Source organism: Electrona antarctica, assembly GCF_951216825.1.
Source record: "Electrona antarctica genome assembly, chromosome: 6".
Lineage (NCBI taxonomy): Eukaryota > Metazoa > Chordata > Actinopteri > Myctophiformes > Myctophidae > Electrona > Electrona antarctica.
Window position 1 is genome coordinate 40,517,604 of NC_136811.1, and position 23,368 is coordinate 40,540,971.

At 40.3% G+C, this 23,368-nt stretch overlaps 3 protein-coding genes across 4 annotated transcripts; all 3 read left to right on the plus strand.

The window, feature by feature from the left end:
- Positions 1 to 3,927: 3,927 nt before the first annotated feature.
- On the plus strand, positions 3,928 to 6,636 carry LOC306924664 (trypsin-1-like). Its single transcript, XM_079503250.1, has 6 exons — positions 3,928 to 3,988; positions 4,663 to 4,810; positions 5,047 to 5,297; positions 5,632 to 5,768; positions 5,922 to 6,023; positions 6,499 to 6,636. Exons 1-6 carry the CDS (start codon positions 3,949 to 3,951, stop codon positions 6,544 to 6,546), a joined length of 726 nt encoding a protein of 241 aa, XP_079359376.1. The 5' UTR covers positions 3,928 to 3,948; the 3' UTR covers positions 6,547 to 6,636.
- A 5,669-nt stretch (positions 6,637 to 12,305) lies between these two features.
- LOC306924661 (trypsin-1-like) lies at positions 12,306 to 14,942 on the plus strand (the record flags this gene model as incomplete). 2 transcript variants are annotated; one of them, XM_079503247.1, is made up of 6 exons in its annotated part: positions 12,306 to 12,366; positions 12,672 to 12,819; positions 13,052 to 13,302; positions 13,639 to 13,775; positions 13,926 to 14,027; positions 14,183 to 14,287. In XM_079503247.1, the coding sequence occupies exons 1-6, from the start codon at positions 12,327 to 12,329 to the stop codon at positions 14,228 to 14,230; spliced, it is 726 nt and encodes a 241-aa protein (XP_079359373.1). In that variant the 5' UTR covers positions 12,306 to 12,326. The 2 variants fall into 2 exon arrangements, with proteins under 2 accessions (XP_079359373.1, XP_079359372.1); XM_079503246.1 differs by lacking the exon at positions 14,183 to 14,287 and adding an exon at positions 14,895 to 14,942 and having other exon boundaries at positions 12,315 to 12,366.
- Positions 14,943 to 19,914: 4,972 nt separating this feature from the next.
- On the plus strand, positions 19,915 to 22,174 carry LOC306924657 (trypsin-1-like). Its single transcript, XM_079503241.1, has 6 exons — positions 19,915 to 19,969; positions 20,276 to 20,423; positions 20,660 to 20,910; positions 21,245 to 21,381; positions 21,529 to 21,630; positions 22,065 to 22,174. Exons 1-6 carry the CDS (start codon positions 19,930 to 19,932, stop codon positions 22,110 to 22,112), a joined length of 726 nt encoding a protein of 241 aa, XP_079359367.1. The 5' UTR covers positions 19,915 to 19,929; the 3' UTR covers positions 22,113 to 22,174.
- Positions 22,175 to 23,368: the final 1,194 nt, after the last annotated feature.

Consider the following 23,368-nt stretch of genomic DNA (forward strand, 5'->3'; position numbering starts at 1 on the left):
ACTTTATTGTTATTTTCCCATCTGGCATAATAAAGTCTTTCAGACTTACACATTGTTTGTAATGGTTTTCATTGTGTTTCTACTCCCCGCAGATATACATGATTTCCTCCCTTTTATATTACAGCAAATTATTTATTATTATTTCTTTTTTTGCCTGGATTGGGAACAATAATGCTTTGCACACCCATTGTGACCGCATGGACCAATCAAGATGCACCTTTCAATAGAATTCAACATGATAAACTCTCAAAACATAACATTATTTTAATTGTAGTGAACACCAGTTCGTACTGTAGTTGGTATTTACTATTTAATGTCTAAAACCGGGAAGAAGAAATGTAGCTCTAAGTGCAAATTCAATAAGGAATATCTCTCACGCTTTCATTCAGGTTACCAGCACTGCAGTGGCATAGACTTCCGTCCCCACACTGTTAAAATCCTTTCATTCACAAAATCCCAATTTGAGCAATACTATTCAATCGAATTCTATAACCAATCTGCAGCCAGCCAATCAGCGATTGAGCTCCGTTCTATCAAATACCACTATCACTATAGAGGGTATGCACGTGACATCATCGTACCTGGAAGTTATGCGGGAACGCCCACTGAGTGGCAAAAAACTACTTTCTGGCCTTGACAGCCCATTCATCCAAACAGAAAAGTTCTGTCTGATTGCATTAAACAATGTTAAACTCACCAACATTGCAGCTGAACGAAAAGCTTGAATTATCCTCTTTCTATCTGCAAAGTATTTGTTTCATGAAAATCCACTATAGAAACGTTATGAGCTACTTTCTGTCAAGAAAGGCCCTGCATTTCATTATTTTTCTAAGTGTCAGAGTTTGGAAGTGCTTGTTTTCAATAACACAACATTTTGCTGCTTCCTGCATTATGTGACATTTAGAAACAGGTGGTACGCAGGACGGTTGAGTGATTTCCAACGAGCGCTTCCAAACTCCAACACTCCATGCTGCTCAATGTTTTGCCACTCAGTCAAGATGAGGGGGGCGTGTCCTGATGGGAAAATCATGCATGTGCATCATCATTATTAAATTCAAGAACCGCTGTGTGTCTGTCACTTCCCTAGCATAGAGCAAGACAGCTGCTCGCCTAGAGGGCCTCCTCACAACTCCACAACGCACAATCAGACTCAGGGAACCGAGCGCCGCGCAGCCCTGTCCTCCAACCTCAATCTGGCACGCATTGCACACGCCAAACATTCTAACAATCATCTTCATTAAATTAATTTGCGTCCAAAAAAAATCAACTAGTCCATCACAACCAAGTTGGGATGGACACTGATTAATACTGGGACACAGTTTTCCGCGCAACATTCCCCTTCAATTCCCCAACGCACCTCCCCTTTTCCACACCGCCCCCAGGCAGGCATCAGACCTATATACATCAGACCCGGCCACACGGGGGAAACAACTTGGACCCATAGTAGCCTACAGCTACTCTTGCGTCCGTCGACATCACTTCTTCTTTGGGGAAGCATCGCGGCCAACACGGGGTTGCGTGGCACAGGCACCTGAAAGCCAGCTCTGACAGTTGGACGGGGCATGTTCACGTGAACACACGCGCTGTTTCGACACCACATAACACGCTTATATCAGACGGTGAGCGGTTAGGGACCGTCTACAAAGTGCAACACCGGACGTGAAAATATTCAATAACTTCCATTTATAGGCAGAATATCACCACCAAATTTACATCACACATCAATGGTGTACTTATGATTGTACTGCAGCATTTTCTTGCAAAATAAACTAGCCTACTAATTAGCCTACTTTTGTGCCCAACCCAACTTCCCAAGACCATCTGTAAACAATTCCCCCCTATCAGTAATGTGATCTTACAGTACATCACATTACCCACACTGAACATCATTTGCTGTTCATATATTCAGAACGGGTAAGGACTAGTACTCTCTATTCTCTTTATTCAGACCGCAGCCATCTTTCCAGCAAGGTGATACCTAGGTGACACTTCCCATAGACAGCCCATTCATCCAAACAGAAAAGTCCTCTCTAATTATATTAAACAACATCAAAATCACCAACATTGCAGCTGTAGGGAAAGCTTGAATTATCCTCTTTCAATCTGTAAAGTGTTTGTTTCATAAAAATCCACGTAGACATTTTATGAGAAGAAATTCCTTGCAGATGAGTTTGGAAGTGCTCGTTGACTATCATTCAACGGCCCATGCGTACCACCTGTTTTGAATGTGCACATAATGCAGGAGGCAGCAGGAGGTTGCTTTACTGATAACGAGTGCTTCTGTGGGGGGGGGGGGGGCATTTGTAGGCTTTGTGTACCATTTCGCGTCTAGTGGCTCCAATGAAGTTGGCCCATCTTCATACATAAACCATATTTGGTATCACCTTGCTGGCAAGATGGCAGCCGTGTGAATATCATCAATAGTCTAGATCAGTGGTTCCCATTAAACTGTGGTGCGCGAGCACACTTCTAGGGGGTGCGCAACATGGAAAGGCTAATGGTGGTGCTATGGGTTTATTTTAAATATATGAATATATTATGCCAATATATGGCAAGTATATGCAGAATATAGCCTATGCTTCATATATGCCATATTCAAGTTCATATATCTGCATATTTGTGGATATACTGTATATAGGAAATATACAGTATGTCTATAGCTTATGCAACATATGCAGGCAGCCAATTTCGAATATGTCACATATGATGATAAACATAAATGTTGTAAAACATATATGTTATGTAAGGGATAATATCTCGCTAGGTGGTCATTGTCGGGAGATAATTCACCGTCAGGGAGTTTAACCTTCGCCTCCGTGGTTAAACTCCCTGTCGTTTACTGCGCTATAGACAATGGCGCTATAGACCTTTGCTCTTTGGCGACAGATGACCAAAACGTGTTCCAAAGAAGTACTGCTTAACTCACAAATGGTGTGGACTGGACTACAGACTTGCAAAGAAAATAAATCCAAGGCTAGATTTATTTTGAGCAAGTCAACAATGTATGTATGACCAACGCGTATCAACCTATAAGGTCGTCATCAGTGGGTCTAACATTTTGGCTAATCAGTCACATTTAAATACAGCCATGTTCCGTTATTACGTCATCATAATATTTTTGGAATAAATATCCAAGTGAGCACAAATTCCCAAAAAGGCTAAATCAAAAAAGAAATAAGGCAAGACCTGAAGTGACATGGGAAAATATTAAATCAGTGTTATAAATATTTACACTACACCAAACATGATCACAGTGATCAAAAAACTTTATCAGTCATTGGAGCAGTCTTTTGAGTCTATGATATCCTGCATAACTTGTACATTTTGATGCATAATATGTAGTAATATGAACAGATATGAAATGAGTGGACTGTGCAGTGGATCCTACCAGTGAGCACACAATGCGTTTTGAAAATTATGCAATTTGTTTTGTTTCTAATCCTGCATGGAACTACAAGCCACGTGTGGTGTTCTGCAGATGGCCTGGTTCACACACACATGAAAGAGAGAAACGACATGCATGTACAACACACAACACGCATTTGCAATGCTTGCATGCTCAAATTTGTTAATCCAATTGTTAACAAGAATGAGAGTTCATGCCATTAATTAATACATTTTTCAGTAGTAAGAATGCACACATTTCATTTATTATTTTAATCCAGAAAAGGTAAACACGCTGTTCATTTATTTAAGTAAGTACTTTTTCTTGTGTTACATAAATACAAAATATATTGTCAAATATATATATATATATATATACTAATACTAATAATTCCTTACAAGAGCAACACACTTTGGTCGTTTTAGTACAACTATGATAGTATCTGAGCAACCTGATTGGTCCACCAAGTGTGTGGGGAGTGTCCTAAACGGACTGACCTCTCCATATAAACCAGGGGTCCAGGTGAAGTACTGTACTCTCATCGACAGAATCATACAACAACCATGAGGTCTCTGGTCTTCATTCTGCTCATCGGAGCTGCTTGTGAGTATAGGCCTAGATCCTAAAGACACTTTGGGCCCTTGCCCCATATCCCTATAGCCATTCTTTACTATTTTGAAAAACATTTTAAAATAGTTCAGCTAGCCGATCTACATTGACACGTGAGCTTGTAGATCGGCTATTTGATCTTTTTTAAAAGGTTTTTCAAAATAGTAACAAATGGCAAATACGTTTAGGGATGAGGGGTAAGGGATATCAAGTAAGGGATAATATCTGGCTAGGTGGTCATTATCGACAGGGAGTTTAACCACCGAGGCGAAGCCGAGGTGGTTACACTCCCTGAAGGTTATCTCCCAAATATCATCCGGTCCTGCTTCGTCTATTTCTCGCTCAAATGTTTTCAAAAACATTTTTAAGAGCAATGTTTAGCTGTAAATGACATTGTGTGTCACTAGTGTGTGTGTGTTTACATGGTTGTCATGTTGGAAACAGCAGTAAAACAAGCGGGGCGCAGCCGCGCAGCTGGTGCTCAGAGGGTTTGATTAGGCAGCGGTCATTATCGACACATAATTCACCGCTGAATTAAGCGATTGACCAATCAGAATCAAGCATTCAACCAAGCCATGTAATAATATACAGTATAGCCCTTGAACTGATTTCTAACTGTTTACCGAGGACAAAATGTGTAATAGTATATTCCATGTGTATGTTTACAGTTGCCGAGGAGGACAAGATCGTCGGAGGATATGAGTGTGAGAAACACTCCGAGCCCCATGCAGTGTCTCTGAACTCTGGCTACCACTTCTGTGGTGGCTCCCTGGTCAACGAGAACTGGGTTGTGTCTGCTGCTCACTGCTACAAGTCGTAAGAAAACCCCTGATATAATATTTAGAATGCATTTTGATGAACTCACCTCATGAGGTGAGTGGAAAACCTCTTAAATGTACGAATTAAGATTGAGTGATATGGAAAACAACATGATTTCTAGCTACCTTGTAAACCTTCTCACGTACAATTTGACCCTTCCTGGCCCGAGATTTTTACCTGTCCAATCTGTATTCTGTCTTCCCTTTTTCATTGTCTCCCAAAAAAATGTATAGCCGCGTTCAGCTTCGTCTTGGCGAGCACCACATTGCGAAAGATGAGGGTACCGAGCAGTTCATCTCCTCCTCCCGTGTCATCAAACACCCCAACTACAGCTCCTACAACACCGACAATGACATCATGCTGATCAAGCTGAGCAAGCCCGCCACCCTCAACCAGTATGTGCAGGCTGTGGCTCTTCCCACTTCCTGCGCCTCCGCTGGCACCATGTGCAGAGTCGCTGGATGGGGCAACACCATGAGCTACTGTGAGTATACAGGAGAAGCACCTTTTTAAAAAGTGATCAGGTTAAGCTAAGTTACTCGTGAATCTGGTGAAAATGTGCATCTAAAAGGTCCATAACTCAGTTAAGTACAGTTCAGTTGTGTATAATATTTACACATTATACATTAGGTCCAATGGTTACTCTTTACCATCTTCATCTGTTTCAGAAACATTTACATTAAAACCAAATGTAATCATAATGGTTGCATCCTTATTGTTATGTTGCATTATTTATGCTTTGATAAAAGCATAGATGCAGATTTACTTTTCCGTTGTTGCTTTTAACCATTTCCAATTTGACCTGTATGTACCTCCAGATGATGACAGTGACAAGCTGCAGTGCCTGGACATTCCCATCCTGTCTGATAGGGACTGTGACAACTCCTACCCTGGCATGATCACTGACGCCATGTTCTGTGCTGGATACCTGGAGGGAGGCAAGGACTCTTGCCAGGTACTGTAGTCAAGTTGTCAACAGGGTTTACCTGCAGAGGTCCTCCTTCTCCACATTCTGAATAGTAAAGCAATGTGTTAATTAGTACAGCCTATTGGTCGTTCCTTGTACAATATTGATTGTTCTTGATGTTGAATTGTATCTCTCTCTCAGGGTGACTCTGGTGGCCCTGTCGTGTGTAACGGTGAGCTGCAGGGTGTTGTGTCCTGGGGATACGGTTGTGCTGAGAGGGACCGCCCTGGTGTCTACGCCAAGGTACATAATGACTCACATATTGAAAATGCAAGGATTTGCATTGCTAAACAGCAGCAGCTGCTATAAACAAATCTGAGAGAAGAGGCGTGTATCTTTTTGGCTACCAAGTGTATTGAAATCTGGTCTTGTCTTGTCTTTTTCTATTTTCCACCTTTGAGAAGATTTCCCTGTAATCATTAACTACGAACTAGCTATAGTATACACTACAGACTACAGTATGAATTATAATTATAATTGTATAAAACTGTCAATATATGTAATTCATTTTAGCTTTTTTTGTTACCATTTTACTTTAATCTAACTTTAGAATCTATTTATTTTATAACTAGTAATTATGACTATTATTTTATCCATGCATCCACAATATTAAGAAATCTAAATAAAAAATGTCACTGCCTGCAATGTAACAATAGCTGCAATGTATGTGAATACAACCCTGGATGAACCATATCACATATTTCTGTCTCCATTTTAGGTGTGCATTTTCAATGACTGGCTGGAGAAAACCATGGCCAGCTACTAAGTCTGATCCTACCTCCTGTAGGCCTATCTTACAACTACCATCACCTCAGCCGTCATACCTCAAACACTCTACCTCTGCTAAAGTGGGACAGCAGTCCCACTTTATTGTTATTTTCCCATCTGGCATAATAAAGTCTTTCAGACTTACACATTGTTTGTAATGGTTTTCATTGTGTTTCTACTCCCCGCAGATATACATGATTTCCTCCCTTTTATATTACAGCAAATTATTTATTATTATTTCTTTTTTGCCTGGATTGGGAACAATAATGCTTTGCACACCCATTGTGACCGCATGGACCAAACAAGATGCACCTTTCAATAGAATTCAACATGATAAACTCTCAAAACATAACATTATTTTAATTGTAGTGAACACCAGTTCGTACTGTAGTTGGTATTTAATATCTAAAACCGTGAAGAAGAAATGTAGCTCTAAGTGCAAATTCAATAAGGAATATCTCTCACGCTTTCATTCAGGTTACCAGCACTACAGTGACATAGACTTCCGTCCCCACACTGTCAAAATCCTTTCATTCACAAAATCCCAATTTGAGCAATACTATTCAATCGAATTCTATAACCAATCTGCAGCCAGCCAATCAGCGATTGAGCTCCGTTCTATCAAATACCACTATCACTATAGAGGGTATGCTCGTGACATCATCGTACCTGGAAGTTATGCGGGAACGCCCACTGAGTGGCAAAAAACTACTTTCTGGCCTTGACAGCCCATTCATCCAAACAGAAAAGTCCTGTCTGATTGCATTAAACAATGTTAAACTCACCAACATTGCAGCTGAACGAAAAGCTTGCATTATCCTCTTTCTATCTGCAAAGTTTTTGTTTCATGAAAATCCACCATAGAAATGTTATGAGCTACTTTCTGTCAAGAAATGCCCTGCATTTGATTATTTTTCTAAGTGTCAGAGTTTGGAAGTGCTTTTCAATAACACAACATTTTGCTGCCTCCTGCATTATGTGACATTTAGAAACAGGTGGTACGCAGGACGGTTGAGTGATTTCCAACGAGCGCTTCCAAACTCCAACACTCCATGCTGCTAATGTTTTGCCACTGTGACTCAGTCTAGATGTATACCTCATACCTCATACTTTAAATGCTTAGTATGAGGTATAAAGTACAGCAGCCTTGTGTTCATAAAACAGAAAGATTGGGTATTGGGTAAGACTGACGTTATGTATCTTTCAGGACCTTTCACTGCTTCGTCTCAACCATTACTCAATGGCTCTGGTCTCAGCTACCGCGGTGGATATTTTGACATTCCGTTTTTATTTTTTTTGGAATGTTGCCACTACTGTTGGAGCAGCCATAAACTACACAGGTTCATCTCGATGTTCTGGGCATCTTTGTAATGTTAGTATTAGTAAAAAGCAGGTAAAAGAGTAACGTTTGAGGCAGACTAACATCAGTCACTCTACCGTTCACTGTAGTAGAAGAGATGCGCCTGGTGAGGGTTTAAACCCTGCAGCTACGTTGAGTCCGCCTACAGGAAATACGTAAGCTGCGACCATGAGACCCGTTTTTAAATTCGTCTATAGTCTAGATCAGTGGTTCTCAAACTGTGGTGCGCGAGCACACTTCTAGGGGGTGCGCGACATGAAAAGGCTAATGGTGGTGCTATGGGTTTATTTTAAATATATGAATATATTATGCCAATATATGGCAAGTATATGCAGAATATAGCCTATGCTTCATATATGCCATATTCAAGTTCATATCTGCATATTTGTGGATATATACAGTATGTCTCTATAGCTTATGCGACATATATGCAGGCAGCCAATTTTGAATATGTCACATATGATGATAAACATACATGTTGTAAAACATATATGTTATGTTTTACTTCACCGTCAGGGAGTTTAACCTTCGCCTCCGTGGTTAAACTTCCTGTCTGTGAATTATCTCCCGACAATGACCACCTATAGCCAGATATTATCCCGCTTATTACATGGCTACCTATAACATAAATTAATAAATTGACCAGATTTTACGGAGGCCAGTTTCGAATTGCAGCCGTCCGTAGGTGTGGTTTTGCGGTTTTGAAGGAGTCAAGGGATTCGCATGTCTTAATGACTGTTGGTAGGGCGTTCCACATTTTGGTGGCATAGGAGCGAAAATAATTTAGTCCCTTGTTTGTGCCGAATCTGGGTTGTACATCATCATCATCATCATAACCTTTATTTAAACTCGGAGTACAATTGAGGGGCAGGCCCTCATTTTCAATGTAGCCGAAATACAAAACACAAAAATCAACAACATACACAAATACAGCAATATCAAATATATGAATTGTAAAACAATTTTTACACGGCTGTCATGTTGGAAACAGCAGTAGGCTAAATCAAGCGGGGCGCAGCTGGTGCTCAGAGGGTTTGATTAGGCAGCGGTCTGTTATAGAGCGGAGCGGTCGATCATTGTCAAGACATAACAGACCTCTGAATTCAGCGATTGACCAATCAGAATCAAGCATTCAACCAAGCCATGTAATGGGAGGTAACAGGGGGTGCACGGCCTAGGTTTGGGAACCGCGGGTCTAGATGGAACGGGGGTCCACACGCATACGGTAGGATGGATTTTTTAACACCACCTGTTTTTTCTTAATCCTTGAAGGGTGTATTTATATGATCTGCCAGGTGACAGGCTAAAACAATGTCCCATGGGGTTCTGTTTTAAAGCTTTCTTACACATATCCTGCCCCTAAACCGCAAGATGAAAACAATAGAAACAAGCTGTCACAGTCACAGACTTTTGTCATTCATTGTAGAGTCTAGGTCTTATATTTCTATGTATTGTTCCCTGGTCTAGTTTTCATGGTTCTATGTTTGTTTGCTCCAGCTGTGTCTCATTTTGTAATCAACCCTCTTGTGTATATCAGTCTTGTTCCCCAGTCAGTCCTTGTTGAGTCAAATGGCTCATGCACAAAATGGCTACATGCACAAAATGTATTCAGAATTAATGAATTCATTCCGAACAGAGATTCATACCCAACTGTTTACATGGAACCTGAATACAACTATTCCTATTTCTCAATTGTTTACATGACCATTGATTCGAGATATAACTTTGGACTAGATAAATAGATAGATTCTTTATTTATGTGTCATGCACCCAAGGTGCCCAGCCCACATGGACTTATAGGACACACCTTACAAATCATTGCTTCAATATTGCACAGTGTACAATTTTTGGACTATAGAGATGACTATAGAGATGGCCAAACCATAACCGTTATCCCTTAAGAAATGAATAACCGACAAACACTAACAGCTATTATCTGATAAAATAAAATAAAAATATATTTTGAAGCGCAGTTCCTGCAACCACACCCAAAACAAACCAGAACTAAAAAACACAGCATTCATACACTGCAATTGGCAATGGCACTGTAATTCGCCGATGGGCTTGTAAATAGCACATTTTATTATGGGGGAAAAAACTGGTGTATTTGTATTTTTCTAATGGGTAAAATAGCGCATTTCTGCGCACATAAAATGTCTCCAAATGGCCATCCCTGCTTGGACATGGGCATAAAACACTATAGTCTACTAAGGGCAGACATGTGTAAAGTAATACATGTATTCCAAACTCCCAGTAGCATTCGGATTAAAGTGTTTATATGGTGATCTATACCGATTCAAACGGTATATACCACCCCTCCAGACCGGAATGAAAATTCATTCGGAATGGGATATTCTATTCCAATTGAGGTGTTTACATGAGCATTTTTATTCTGATGACTGGAATGAATCCATTAATTCCGAATGAATTTCTGCATGTAAATGGGGCCGTAGTATCCTGTCACCTGTTTGAGTCTGTTTTAAGTTGTTCATGTTCACCTGTCTTCTGTATTAAAACACCAATTCATGGTTTTGAACACTACACATGCACACACATGCACACACACGCACACACCTGCGTTTGGGTCCTTACCTCACCTACATGTGACACACATTTGAAGGAAACAATGTACAGACAAGTTTTCCATACAAGGAATTCATTAAAGTGATTAATATTAAGATTCAAGCATATCTATATACATTAAGATCACATTGATACTTCTCTTTTGGAGTGGATTTTTTGACGCCACCTGTTTTTTCCTAATCCTTGAAGGGTGTATTTTACGATTCTGCCAGCTAACTGGCTAAAAAAAAAGGTCCCATGGGGTTAATTTTTAACCCTTTTTTACACAATCCTACCCAAATCCAAAAATGAAAAAAAGAGAACTATTGACATACAACCTACAGGGACAAATGAGCACATGTTTCCGTACAATTAGAACCAAAGGAAGACATAGAAATGGATTCAAGCATATCTTGACTCTATTATAGGACAAAAACTGCCAAATAATAGCTGAAAACATTAAGACCACATACATACTTCTCTTTTCAGTAACCTTTTGGGGTGGATTATTTCTTGCCAACTGATTTTCCTAAATTCTTGAAGTGTGTATTTTAAGATTCTACCAAATTGTACCTACCAAATGTATAACCTTTTAAGTAAACAACTCACAGAGACAAATTAACACATTACCCTACAATTTGTACCCAATAATTCCTTGTACTCCCAGGAATTCATTTAAATGGATATTCAGATTAAGATTGCACCACACCTTGACTCTATTACAGGACAAAAGCGGCCAAAAAAACCAAGCGGAAAATTCAGATCATTTTCCATATTTATTAATATCCTCTCAACATCTACTAGGAACTGTACGAGACGAGTACCACCTCATTGAAATGCTGGGATGACAGTGTAAGACATAAGTTCAGAGGAGGGCTGTTTCCTGCTGACATCCATTGAAGGTATAAACTCTTATCATGGTAAGGTGTGAGAGATGGCTGTATAGTAGAGTCCCTAGAAAGGGTCCACACGCACTACAGATGCACTACAGTGGTCTACAGCAGGGGTTCCCAACCTTTATATTGTCACGGACCGGCTGACGGTTCATAAAATGTTTGCGGACCGGCAAGGTCAACGTCAGAGTAATCGACTTTATCATTTAAACTTGGAACATTGTGGTAACGATACAAAAGGTTTACCTTTGGAGCAGTCTTTTGAATCTATGATAATTTGTACATTTTTATGCATAATATGTAGTAAAATGAACACACAATGTTCTGGATTAGTCTTGCGGTTTGGAAAATTATGCAATTTGTTTTGTTTCTAATCTTGACATGCACGGAGCTACAAGCCACGTGTGGTGTTCTGCAGATGGCCTGGTTCACACACACATGAAAAAAGAGGAACGACATGCATGTACACACACACACACACACACACACACACACACACACACACACACACACACACACACACACACACACACACACACACACACACACACACACACACACACACACACATTTCATGTCTCTTAATTTTCCTACATTATTATTCAATTGTTCACTCTACCAAAATGTCACCTAATGCAGAATATCCAAGACCATTTGCAATGCTTCATGCCATCAATTAATAAAGTATAATAATTGTGGTATCAGTAGTAAGAAAGCACACATTTAAATTATTATTTAAATCCAGAAAAGTGTGTGTGTATGTATGTATGTATGTATGTAACTAATAATTCCTTACAAGAGCAACACGTTTTGGTCGTTTCAGTACAACTATGATAGTATCTGAGCAACCTGATTGGTCCACCAAGTGTGTGGGGAGTGTCCTATACGGACTGACCTCTCCATATAAACCAGAGGTCCAGGTGAAGTATACTGTACTCTCATCGACAGGATCACACAGCAACCATGATGTCTCTGGTCTTCATTCTGCTCATCGGAGCTGCTTGTGAGTATAGGCCTAGAATAGATCCAAAAGACACTTTGGGCCCTTGCCCCTTATCCCTGAACTTATTTTCCATTTTTTACTATTTTGAAAAACATTTAAAAAAATCGACAAGTTGTGAGTTTGTAGATCGGCTATTTGATCTTTTTGAGGTTTTTCAAAATAGTAAGAAATGCCAAATAAGTTTAGGGATGAGGGGCAAGGGTAAGGGATATCAATATATAGACCTTGAACTGATTTCTAACTGTTTTAACTTCCCATCTGTTTACCGAGGACAAAATGTAATAGTTCCATGTGTGTGTTTACAGTTGCGGAGGAGGACAAGATCGTCGGAGGATATGAGTGTGAGAAACACTCCGAGCCCCATACAGTGTCTCTGAACTCTGGCTACCACTTCTGTGGTGGCTCCCTGGTCAATGCTAACTGGGTTGTGTCTGCTGCTCACTGCTACAAGTCGTAAGAAAACCACTGATATAATATTTAGAATGCATTTTGATGAACTCACCTCATGTGGTGTATGGAAAACCTCTTAAATGTACGAATTAAGATATTGATATTGAAAACATCATGATTTCTAGATAATGTAAACTTTCTCACATACAATTTGACCATTCCTGGCCTGAAATATTTACCTGTCCATCCTGTATTCTGTCTCCCCTTTTTCATTGCCTCGCAATTTCTTTCATAGCCGTGTTCAGGTTCGTCTTGGCGAGCACCACATTGCGAAAGATGAGGGTACCGAGCAGTTTATCTCCTCCTCCCGTGTCATCCGTCACCCCAACTACAGCTCCTACAACACCGACAATGACATCATGCTGATCAAGCTGAGCAAGCCCGCCACCCTCAACCAGTATGTGCAGGCTGTGGCTCTTCCCACTTCCTGTGCCTCCGCTGGCACCATGTGCAGAGTCGCTGGATGGGGCAACACCATGAGCTACTGTGAGTATACAGGAGGAGAACCTTTTTAAAAAGTGATCAGGTTAAGCTTAGTTACTGGTGAATCTGGTGAAAATGTGCATTTAAATGGTCCATAACTCAGTTAAGTACAGTTCAGTTGTGTATAATATTTACACATTATACATTAGGTCCAATGGTTACTCTTTATCATCTTCATCTGTTTCAGAAACATTTACATTAAAACCAAATGTAATCACAATGGTTGCATCCTTAATGCTATGTTGCATTCTTTATGTTTCGATAAAAGCATAGATGCAGATTTACTATTCCGTTGTTGCTTTTAACCATTTCCAATTTGACCTGTATATGTACCTCCAGATGATGACAGTGACAAGCTGCAGTGCCTGGACATTCCCATCCTGTCTGATAGGGACTGTGACAACTCCTACCCTGGCATGATCACTGAAGCCATGTTCTGTGCTGGATACCTGGAGGGAGGCAAGGACTCTTGCCAGGTACTGTAGTCAAGTTGTCAACAGGGTTCACCTGCAGAGGTCCTCCTTCTCCACATTCTGAATAGTAAAGCAATGTGTTAGTACAGCATATTGGTCGTTCCTTGTACAATATTGATGTTCTTGATGTTGAATTGAATCTCTCTCTCTCAGGGTGACTCTGGTGGCCCTGTCGTGTGTAACGGTGAGCTGCAGGGTGTTGTGTCCTGGGGATACGGTTGTGCTGAACAGGACCGCCCTGGTGTCTACGCCAAGGTAACACTTAAAACCATCTGAAATAATAAATCATATTATTTACTATGTATATTGTATTTAAGCTAACACTGGAAGAATTTCCATTCCACGTCAGGTTTAACTTCTGTTAGATTGACAAATGATGTGATTTACTAATCCTAATGTGTCTTGTTTAGGTCTGCATCTTCAATCAGTGGCTGCAGGACACCATGGCCAAATACTAAGTGATCCTGATCATTCTCCAGTCCAATTAATGCACTTTATCATCATGTCATGTGTGTGTTCCATCCTTTGTACTGGAAAATAAATCATTTGAACTTTATCTGTGAAGTCTATTTCATTTTTCTTCGCTTAAATAATTTTGTCTGAGATGTTTTGAATTAATGTACACTTTTTGGATATTCTAAAGAATGACTCACATATTAAAAATGCAAGGATTTGCATTGCTAAACAGCAGCAGCTGCTATAAACGAATCTGAGAATAGAGGCGTGTATCTTTTTGGCTACCAAGCAAGTGTATTGAAATCTGGTCTTGTCTTGTCTTTTTCTATTTTCCACCTGAGAAAATTGCCCCGTAATCATTAACTACTGTAGCTATAGTATACACTACAGACTACAGTATGAATTATAATTGTAATTGTTTGTATACCACTGTCGATATATGTAATTCATTTTAGCTTTTTTGTTACCATTTTACTTTAATCTGATTTTAGAATCTATTTTATTTCATAACTAGTAATTATGACTATTATTGTATCCATGCATCCACAATATTCAGAAAGCTATAAAAAAAATGTCACTGCCTGCAATGTAACAATAGCTGCAATGCATGTGACAATACAACCCTGGATGATTGAACCATATAACATATTTCTGTCTCCATTTTAGGTGTGCATTTTCAATGACTGGCTGGAGAAAACCATGGCCAGCTACTAAGTCTGATCCTACCTCCTGTAGGCCTATCTTACAACTAGAACTGCACTCTGTCGAGTGCCTACTTGCTTGTTGCACACTAGTAGGCCATAAATGGCCTAGTGCGCAAGCAGAGCGTGCAAGTACTGTAGACCGCTACAAACTTTCAAATCTCAGCCTCTCTGTGAAAGAACGTTTGCAATATTGAATTATTAGGTTTAGCTATTTGCTACGTACCTTGCTTTTGGAGGAGAAAAATTTGATTAGTATTTTGTATTTTGAAGTATGGTAATGATTACTTATGCCTGTTATGGCAGTGGTGTCAGATTACATACATGTATACATACTGTAGGGGCATTACCTTTAGTCCACCCGACACTGAAACATGTCATCGTTACGTCACCATCGATAACCAATTATACCCTGGCATTGGTACATATATTCATCATGTCATATGCTCATATGTCTATATATGTTTATATGTCTATATGTATGTATATGTAATTTCTGAGCCACTCGGGTGGTTTGACACGTATATGTCCCTTTTTTTAATCCACCTGACCCTGAAACATATCATTACGTCACCATCGTAAACCAATTATACTTTGGCATTGGTACATAATCTTCATCACGTCATGGGACATACGCGGAAAACATACCTGCACGGTCTGCTTCCGTATGTCCCGTGCCAGCATATGACGTCATATCTTTTGCTGCTAAGGGACATTGGTACATATCTTCATCACATCATGGGACATACGCTTCGTAGCATGATGGAAAACATACCTGCACGGTCTGCTTTGTGCCAGCATATGACGTCATATCATATGCTGCTAAGGGACATACGCATCGTAGCACCTGACTGATAACATTACATTGCTCTGCTTGCGCAAGTAACTACCATCATCTCAGCCGTCATACCTCAAACACTTTATGCTAAAGTGGGACAGCAGTCCCACTTTATTGTTATTTTCCCATCTGGCATAATAAAGTCTTTCAGAATTACACATTTGTTTGTAATGGTTTTCATTGTGTTTCTACTCCCCGCACATATACATGAGTCCTCCCTTTTATATTACAGCAAATTATTTATTTATTGTCTCCACCAGGCCGAAGGCATGGGGAGAGAGTATGTTTTGCACTCCGTCCGTGTGTGTGTCCGTGTGTGTGTGTGTCCGTCCTTCCGTCCGTCTGTTACCAGCTAATCTCCGGCACCGTTAACCCGGTCGATGCCAAACTTTGCACACACACTCCCTGGATGCCTCTGCCCCACATTTTCCAGAACGGCCTGTTATAGCGCCACCATGAGGCAGCTTTTCACATTTTTTTACCTAAAACTGCACCGATCTGTGTGAAACGTTGCATGCACACTCCCTAGAGGCCAAGGACAAACCTTTGACCTGCATTTTCCGCATCTGCCTTTTATAGCGCCACCAGGAGGCCGACTTTTGTAAAACACATTTTTTGATATTACTCCTCCAGATTCTGTCACAAATCGTTACACAGTATCTCTATGGTCATGTGCTCAAGCCGGATCTGTCCCATATTTCATATTCCTTCCTAATTGGCTATAATTGGCTTTCACAGTTTGCAAGATTGCCCCGTTTTCAACAAAAGCCTCAAATCATGAACGCAGCATGCAATTTACGTGAACTCTTTCACACATTTTCTTACTAGGCTGAGGAATATATTCCCCCCTTTTCACATTGGCCTGTTATAGCGCCACCAACAGGTTGATTTTTGCAAAACACATTTTTGGAACAAAATGCCTCAAATCAACCTTTTCACATTGGCCTATTATAGCGCCACCAGGAGGCCACAACCTGACCTGCCCTGGTGGAGACCTGTGCCCAGAGGGGCACTTTTTCTAGTTAATTTATTATTTTGCCTGGGAACAATATTATGCTTTGCTTGCACACCCATTGTGACCATGGTCGGCATGGTGGACCAATCAAGATGCACCTTTCAATAGAATTCAACATGATAAGCTCTCATAACATAACATTATTACTTGCGCAAGCAGAGCGTGCAAGTAATGTTATCAGTCAGGTGCTACGATGCGTATGTCCCTTAGCAGCATATGATATGACGTCATATGCTGGCACGAAGCTGACCGTGCAGGTATGTTTTCCGTCATGCTACGAAGCATATGTCCCATGACGTGATCAAAATATGTACCAACGTCCCTTAGAATGCATATGATATGACGTCATACTCTGGCCCCGGACATACGGAAGCAGACCGTGCAGGTAGGTTTTCCGCGGATGTCCCATGACGTGATGAAGATTATGTACCAATGCCAGGGTATAATTGGTTTATGATGGTGACGTAATGATGATATGTTTCAGTGTCAGGTGGATTAAGAAAAGGGACATACGCATCAAACCACCCGAGTAACCACATTATACCACTAATCACTCAGAAATTACATATACATACATATAGACATATACACATATATAGACATATGAGCATATGACGTGATGAATATATGTACCAATGCCAGGGTATAATTGGTTATCGATGGTGACGTAACGATGACATGTTTCAGTGTCGGGTGGACTAAAGGTAATGCCCCTATGTATGTAATCTGACACCACTGGCATAACAGGCATAAGTAATCATTACCATACTTACAAAATACTACTTTTTCTCCTCCAAAAGCAAGGTACGTAGCAAATAGCTAAACCTAATAATTCAATATTGCAAACGTTCTTTCACAGAGAGGCTGAGATTTGAAAGTTTGTAGCGGTCTACAGTACTTGCACGTTCTGCTTGCGTACTAGTAGGCCATTTATGGCCTACTTGTGTGCAACAAGCAAGTAGGGTGCTAGCACGCTTGGAATGGATTCAGAATCCCCCTAGTTTGACACATCACATGCTACTGAAAGCAGAATGAATTTTAGGTAATTTTGCCTTATTGTGCCTTAACAGGTGATGGTGGCCAACTGGCCATATGGATTTGGGGCTCTCATGAATTTTCCCCGCATTTTTACGATTTGTTTAATAACCCTCCTAGATGACAAAATCCATTGAGAAACGGACCTTTGCTCTCCGCGGTCACAGAACTGCCGTAAACGACCCAACTATATATATAGACTTCCGTTCCCACGCTGTCAAAATCCTCTCATTCACAAAATCCCAATTTGAGCAATACTATTCAATGGAATTCTACAACCAATCTGCAGCCAGCCAATCAGCGATTGGGCTCCGTTCTATCAAATGCCACTAGTCTGGAATGGGGGTCCACACGCATAGGATGGATTTTTTTAACGCCACCTGTTTTTTCTTAATCCTTGAAGGGTGTATTTACAGTATATGATTCTGCCAGGTGACAGGCTAAAACAATGTCCCATGGAGTTCAGTTTTAAAGCTTTCTTACACATATCCTGCCCCTAAACCGCAAGATGAAAACAATAGAAACAAGCATAACGTTTGACGGAAACAACATACTGAGACAACTTTTCTATACAACTTGGACCCAAGGAATTAATTAAAGTGATTTATGTTAACATTCAAGCATTTATTGACTCTATTTCAGGACAAAAATTGCCAAATAATAGCTGAAAACATTAAGACCACATACATACTTCTCTTTTCAGTAACCTTTTGGGGTGGATTATTTCTTGCCAACTGATTTTCCTAAATTCTTGAAGTGTGTATTTTAAGATTCTACCAAATTGTACCTACCAAATGTATAACCTTTTAAGTAAACAACTCACAGAGACAAATTAACACATTACCCTACAATTTGTACCCAATTATTCCTTGTACTCCCAGGAATTCATTTAAATGGATATTAAGATTAAGATTGCACCACACCTTGACTCTATTACAGGACAAAAGCGGCCAAAAAAATCAAGCGGAAAATTCTGATAATTTTCCCTATTTATTAATATCCTCTCAACATCTACTAGGAACTGTACGAGACGAGTACCACCTCATTGAAATGAAAGAAAAACTCATGCTGGGATGACAGTGTAAGACATAAGTTCAGAGGAGGGCTGTTTCCTACTGACATCCATTGAAGGTATAAACTCTTATCATGGTAAGGTGTGAGAGATGGCTGTATAGTAGAGTCCCTAGAAAGGGTCCACACGCACTACAGATGCACTACAGTGGTCTACAGCAGGGGTTCCCAACCTTTATATTGTCACGGACCGGCTGACGGTTCATAAAATGTTTGCGGACCGGCAAGGTCAACGTCAGAGTAATCGACTTTATCATTTAAACTTGGAACATTGTGGTAACGATTCAAAAGGTTTACATTTGGAGCAGTCTTTTGGATCTATGATATCCTGCATAATTTGTACATTTTTATGGATAATATATATGTAGTAAAATGAACACACAATGTTCTGGATTAGTCTTGCGTTTTGGAAAATTATGCAATTTGTTTTGTTTCTAATCTTGACATGCACAGAGCTACAAGCCACGTGTGGTGTTCTGCAGATGGCCTGGTTCACACACACATGAAAAAAGAGAAACGACATGCATGTACACACACACACACACACACACTGACACACACACACACACACACACACACACACACACACACACACACACACACACACACACACACACACACACACACACACACACACACACACACACACACACACTTTTGTTAGGTGACATTTCATGTCTGTTCATTTTCCTACATTATTATTCAATTGTTCACTCCACCAAAATGTCACCTAATGCAGAATATCCAAGACCATTTGCAATGCTTCATGCCATCAATTAATATCAGTAGTAAGAATGCACACATTTAAATTATTATTTAAATCCAGAAAAGTGTGTGTGTATGTATGTAGCCTATGTAACTAATAATTCCTTACAAGAGCAACACGTTTTGGTCGTTTCAGTACAACTATGATAGTATCTGAGCAACCTGATTGGTCCACCAAGTGTGTGGGGAGTGTCCTATACGGACTGACCTCTCCATATAAACCAGGGGTCCAGGTGAAGTATACTGTACTCTCGTCGACAGAATCACACAACAACCATGAGGTCTCTGGTCTTCATTCTGCTCATCGGAGCTGCTTGTGAGTATAGGCCTAGATCCTAAAGACACTTTGGGCCCTTGCCCCTTATCCCTGAACATATTTTCAATTTTTTACTATTTTGAAAAACATTTAAAAATTTTTTACAAGTTGTGAGTTTGTAGATCGGCTATTTGATCTTTTTAAAAAGGTTTTTGAAAATAGTAAGAAATGGCAAATAAGTTTAGGGATGAGGGGCAAGGGTAAGGGATATCAATATATAGACCTTGAACTGATTTCTAACTGTTTTAACTTCCCATCTGTTTACCGAGGACAAAATGTGTAATAGTTCCATGTGTATGTTTACAGTTGCCGAGGAGGACAAGATCGTCGGAGGATATGAGTGTGAGAAACACTCCGAGCCCCATGCAGTGTCTCTGAACTCTGGCTACCACTTCTGTGGTGGCTCCCTGGTCAACGAGAACTGGGTTGTGTCTGCTGCTCACTGCTACAAGTCGTAAGAAAACCCCTGATATAATATTTAGAATGCATTTTGATGAACTCACCTCATGAGGTGAGTGGAAAACCTCTTAAATGTACGAATTAAGATTGAGTGATATTGAAAACATCATGATTTGTAGATACCCTGTAAACTTTCTCACATACAATTTGACCATTCCTGGCCTGAAATATTTACCTGTCCAATCTGTATTCTGTCTTCCCTTTTTCATTGTCTCCCATTTTTTTTTATAGCCGCGTTCAGCTTCGTCTTGGCGAGCACCACATTGCGAAAGATGAGGGTACCGAGCAGTTCATCTCCTCCTCCCGTGTCATCCGTCACCCCAACTACAGCTCCTACAACACCGACAATGACATCATGCTGATCAAGCTGAGCAAGCCCGCCACCCTCAACCAGTATGTGCAGGCTGTGGCTCTTCCCACTTCCTGCGCCTCCGCTGGCACCATGTGCAGAGTCGCTGGATGGGGCAACACCATGAGCTACTGTGAGTATACAGGAGAAGCACCTTTTTAAAAAGTGATCAGGTTAAGCTAAGTTACTCGTGAATCTGGTGAAAATGTGCATCTAAAAGGTCCATAACTCAGTTAAGTACAGTTCAGTTGTGTATAATATTTACACATTATACATTAGGTCCAATGGTTACTCTTTACCATCTTCATCTGTTTCAGAAACATTTACATTAAAACCAAATGTAATCATAATGGTTGCATCCTTATTGTTATGTTGCATTCTTTATGCTTTGATAAAAGCATAGATGCAGATTTACTTTTCTGTTGTTGATTTTAACCATTTCCAATTTGACCTGTATGTACCTCCAGATGATGACAGTGACAAGCTGCAGTGCCTGGACATTCCCATCCTGTCTGATAGGGACTGTGACAACTCCTACCCTGGCATGATCACTGACGCCATGTTCTGTGCTGGATACCTGGAGGGAGGCAAGGACTCTTGCCAGGTACTGTAGTCAAGTTGTCAACAGTGTTCACCTGCAGAGGTCCTCCTTCTCCACATTCTGAATAGTAAAGCAATGTGTTAGTACAGCATATTGGTCGTTCCTTGTACAATATTGATGTTCTTGTTGAATTGTATCTCTCTCTCTCAGGGTGACTCTGGTGGCCCTGTCGTGTGTAACGGTGAGCTGCAGGGTGTTGTGTCCTGGGGATACGGTTGTGCTGAGAAGGACCGCCCTGGTGTCTACGCCAAGGTAACACTTAAAACCATCTGAAATAATAAATCATATTATTTACTCTGTATATTGTATTTGGTAAAATGGTAAATGGTGCATTTATATAGCGCCTTTATCCAAGGCGCTTTACATAGATTGTGCATTACATTCACCCATTCACACACACATTCATACACCGATTGCGGTGGAAGCCATGCAAGGTACCAACCAGCACATCGGGAGCAAATTGGGGTTCAGTGTCTTGCCCAAGGACACTTCGACATGTAGACAGGAGGAGCCGGGATTCGAACCGCCGACCCATGGATCATTGGTCGACCTGCTCTACCTCTTGAGCCACAGTCGCCCCTATTTAAGCTAACACTGGAAGAATTTCCATTCCACGTCAGGTTTAACTTCTGTTAGATTGACAAATGAATGATGTGATTTACTAATTCCTAATGTGTCTTGTTTAGGTCTGCATCTTCAATCAGTGGCTGCAGGACACCATGGCCAAATACTAAGTGATCCTGATCATTCTCCAGTCCAATTAATGCACTTTATCATCATGTCATGTGTGTGTTCCATCCTTTGTACTGGAAAATAAATCATTTGAACTTACTTACAACTTACAAACAACATACTTACTGAGACAACTTTTCTATACAACTTGGACCCAAGGAATTAATTAAAGTGATTAATGTTAAGATTCAAGCATTTATTGACTCTATTTCAGGACAAAAATTGCCAAAAATTAGAGGAAAACGTTAAGATCACATGATCTTGTCTTTGCCACTTGTCTTTTCAATAACTTTTTGGAGTGGATTTTTTGACGCCACCTGTTTTTTCCTAATCCTTGAAGGGTGTATTTTACGATTCTGCCAGCTAACAGGCTAAAGAAGGTTGAACTATTGACATAAACAACCTACAGGGACAAATTAACACATGTTTCCGTACAATTATGACCCAAGGACATAGAAATTGTTGTTATTAAGATTCAAGCATATCTTATGCTTGAATTATTATAGGACAAAAACTGCCAAATAATAGCTGAAAACGTTAAGATCACATACATACTTCTCTTTTCTGCAACTTTTTGGGGTGGATTATTTCTTGCCAACCGATTTTCCTAAATTCTTTTTTAAAGATTCTACAAGGTACCAACCTGAAATAATGTCCCATGGGAGTCCTTTTTAACCCGTTCTTACACTATTACAAAACCCGAAAATGGAATGAAAATGCATAACCTTTTAAGTAAACAACTCACAGAGACAAATTAACACATAATACCCTACAATTTGTACCCAATAATTCCCTGTACCCCCAGGAATTCATTTAAATGGATATTCAGATTCCACCACAACTAGACTCTATTACAGGACAAAAGCGGCCAAAGAAATCAGATCATTTTCCATATTAATATCCTCTCAATATCTACTTGGAACTGTACGAGACGAGTACCACCTCACTGAAATGAAAGAAAAACTCATGCTGGGATGACACTGTAAGACATAAGTGCAGAGGAGGGCTGTTTCCTACTGACATCCATTGAAGGTATAAGCTCTTATCATGGTGAGGTGTGAGTGTTGGAGAGATGGCTGTAGTAGAGTCCCTAGAACGGGTCCACTCCACACGCACTACAGATTTACTACAGTGCTCTACAGATGTATTACAGTGGTCTACACTCTACAGATCACGGCAGTGCTCTACAGATGCACTACAGTGGTATACAGATGCACTGAAGTGGTCTACAGATGCACTAGAGTGGTCTACAGATGCA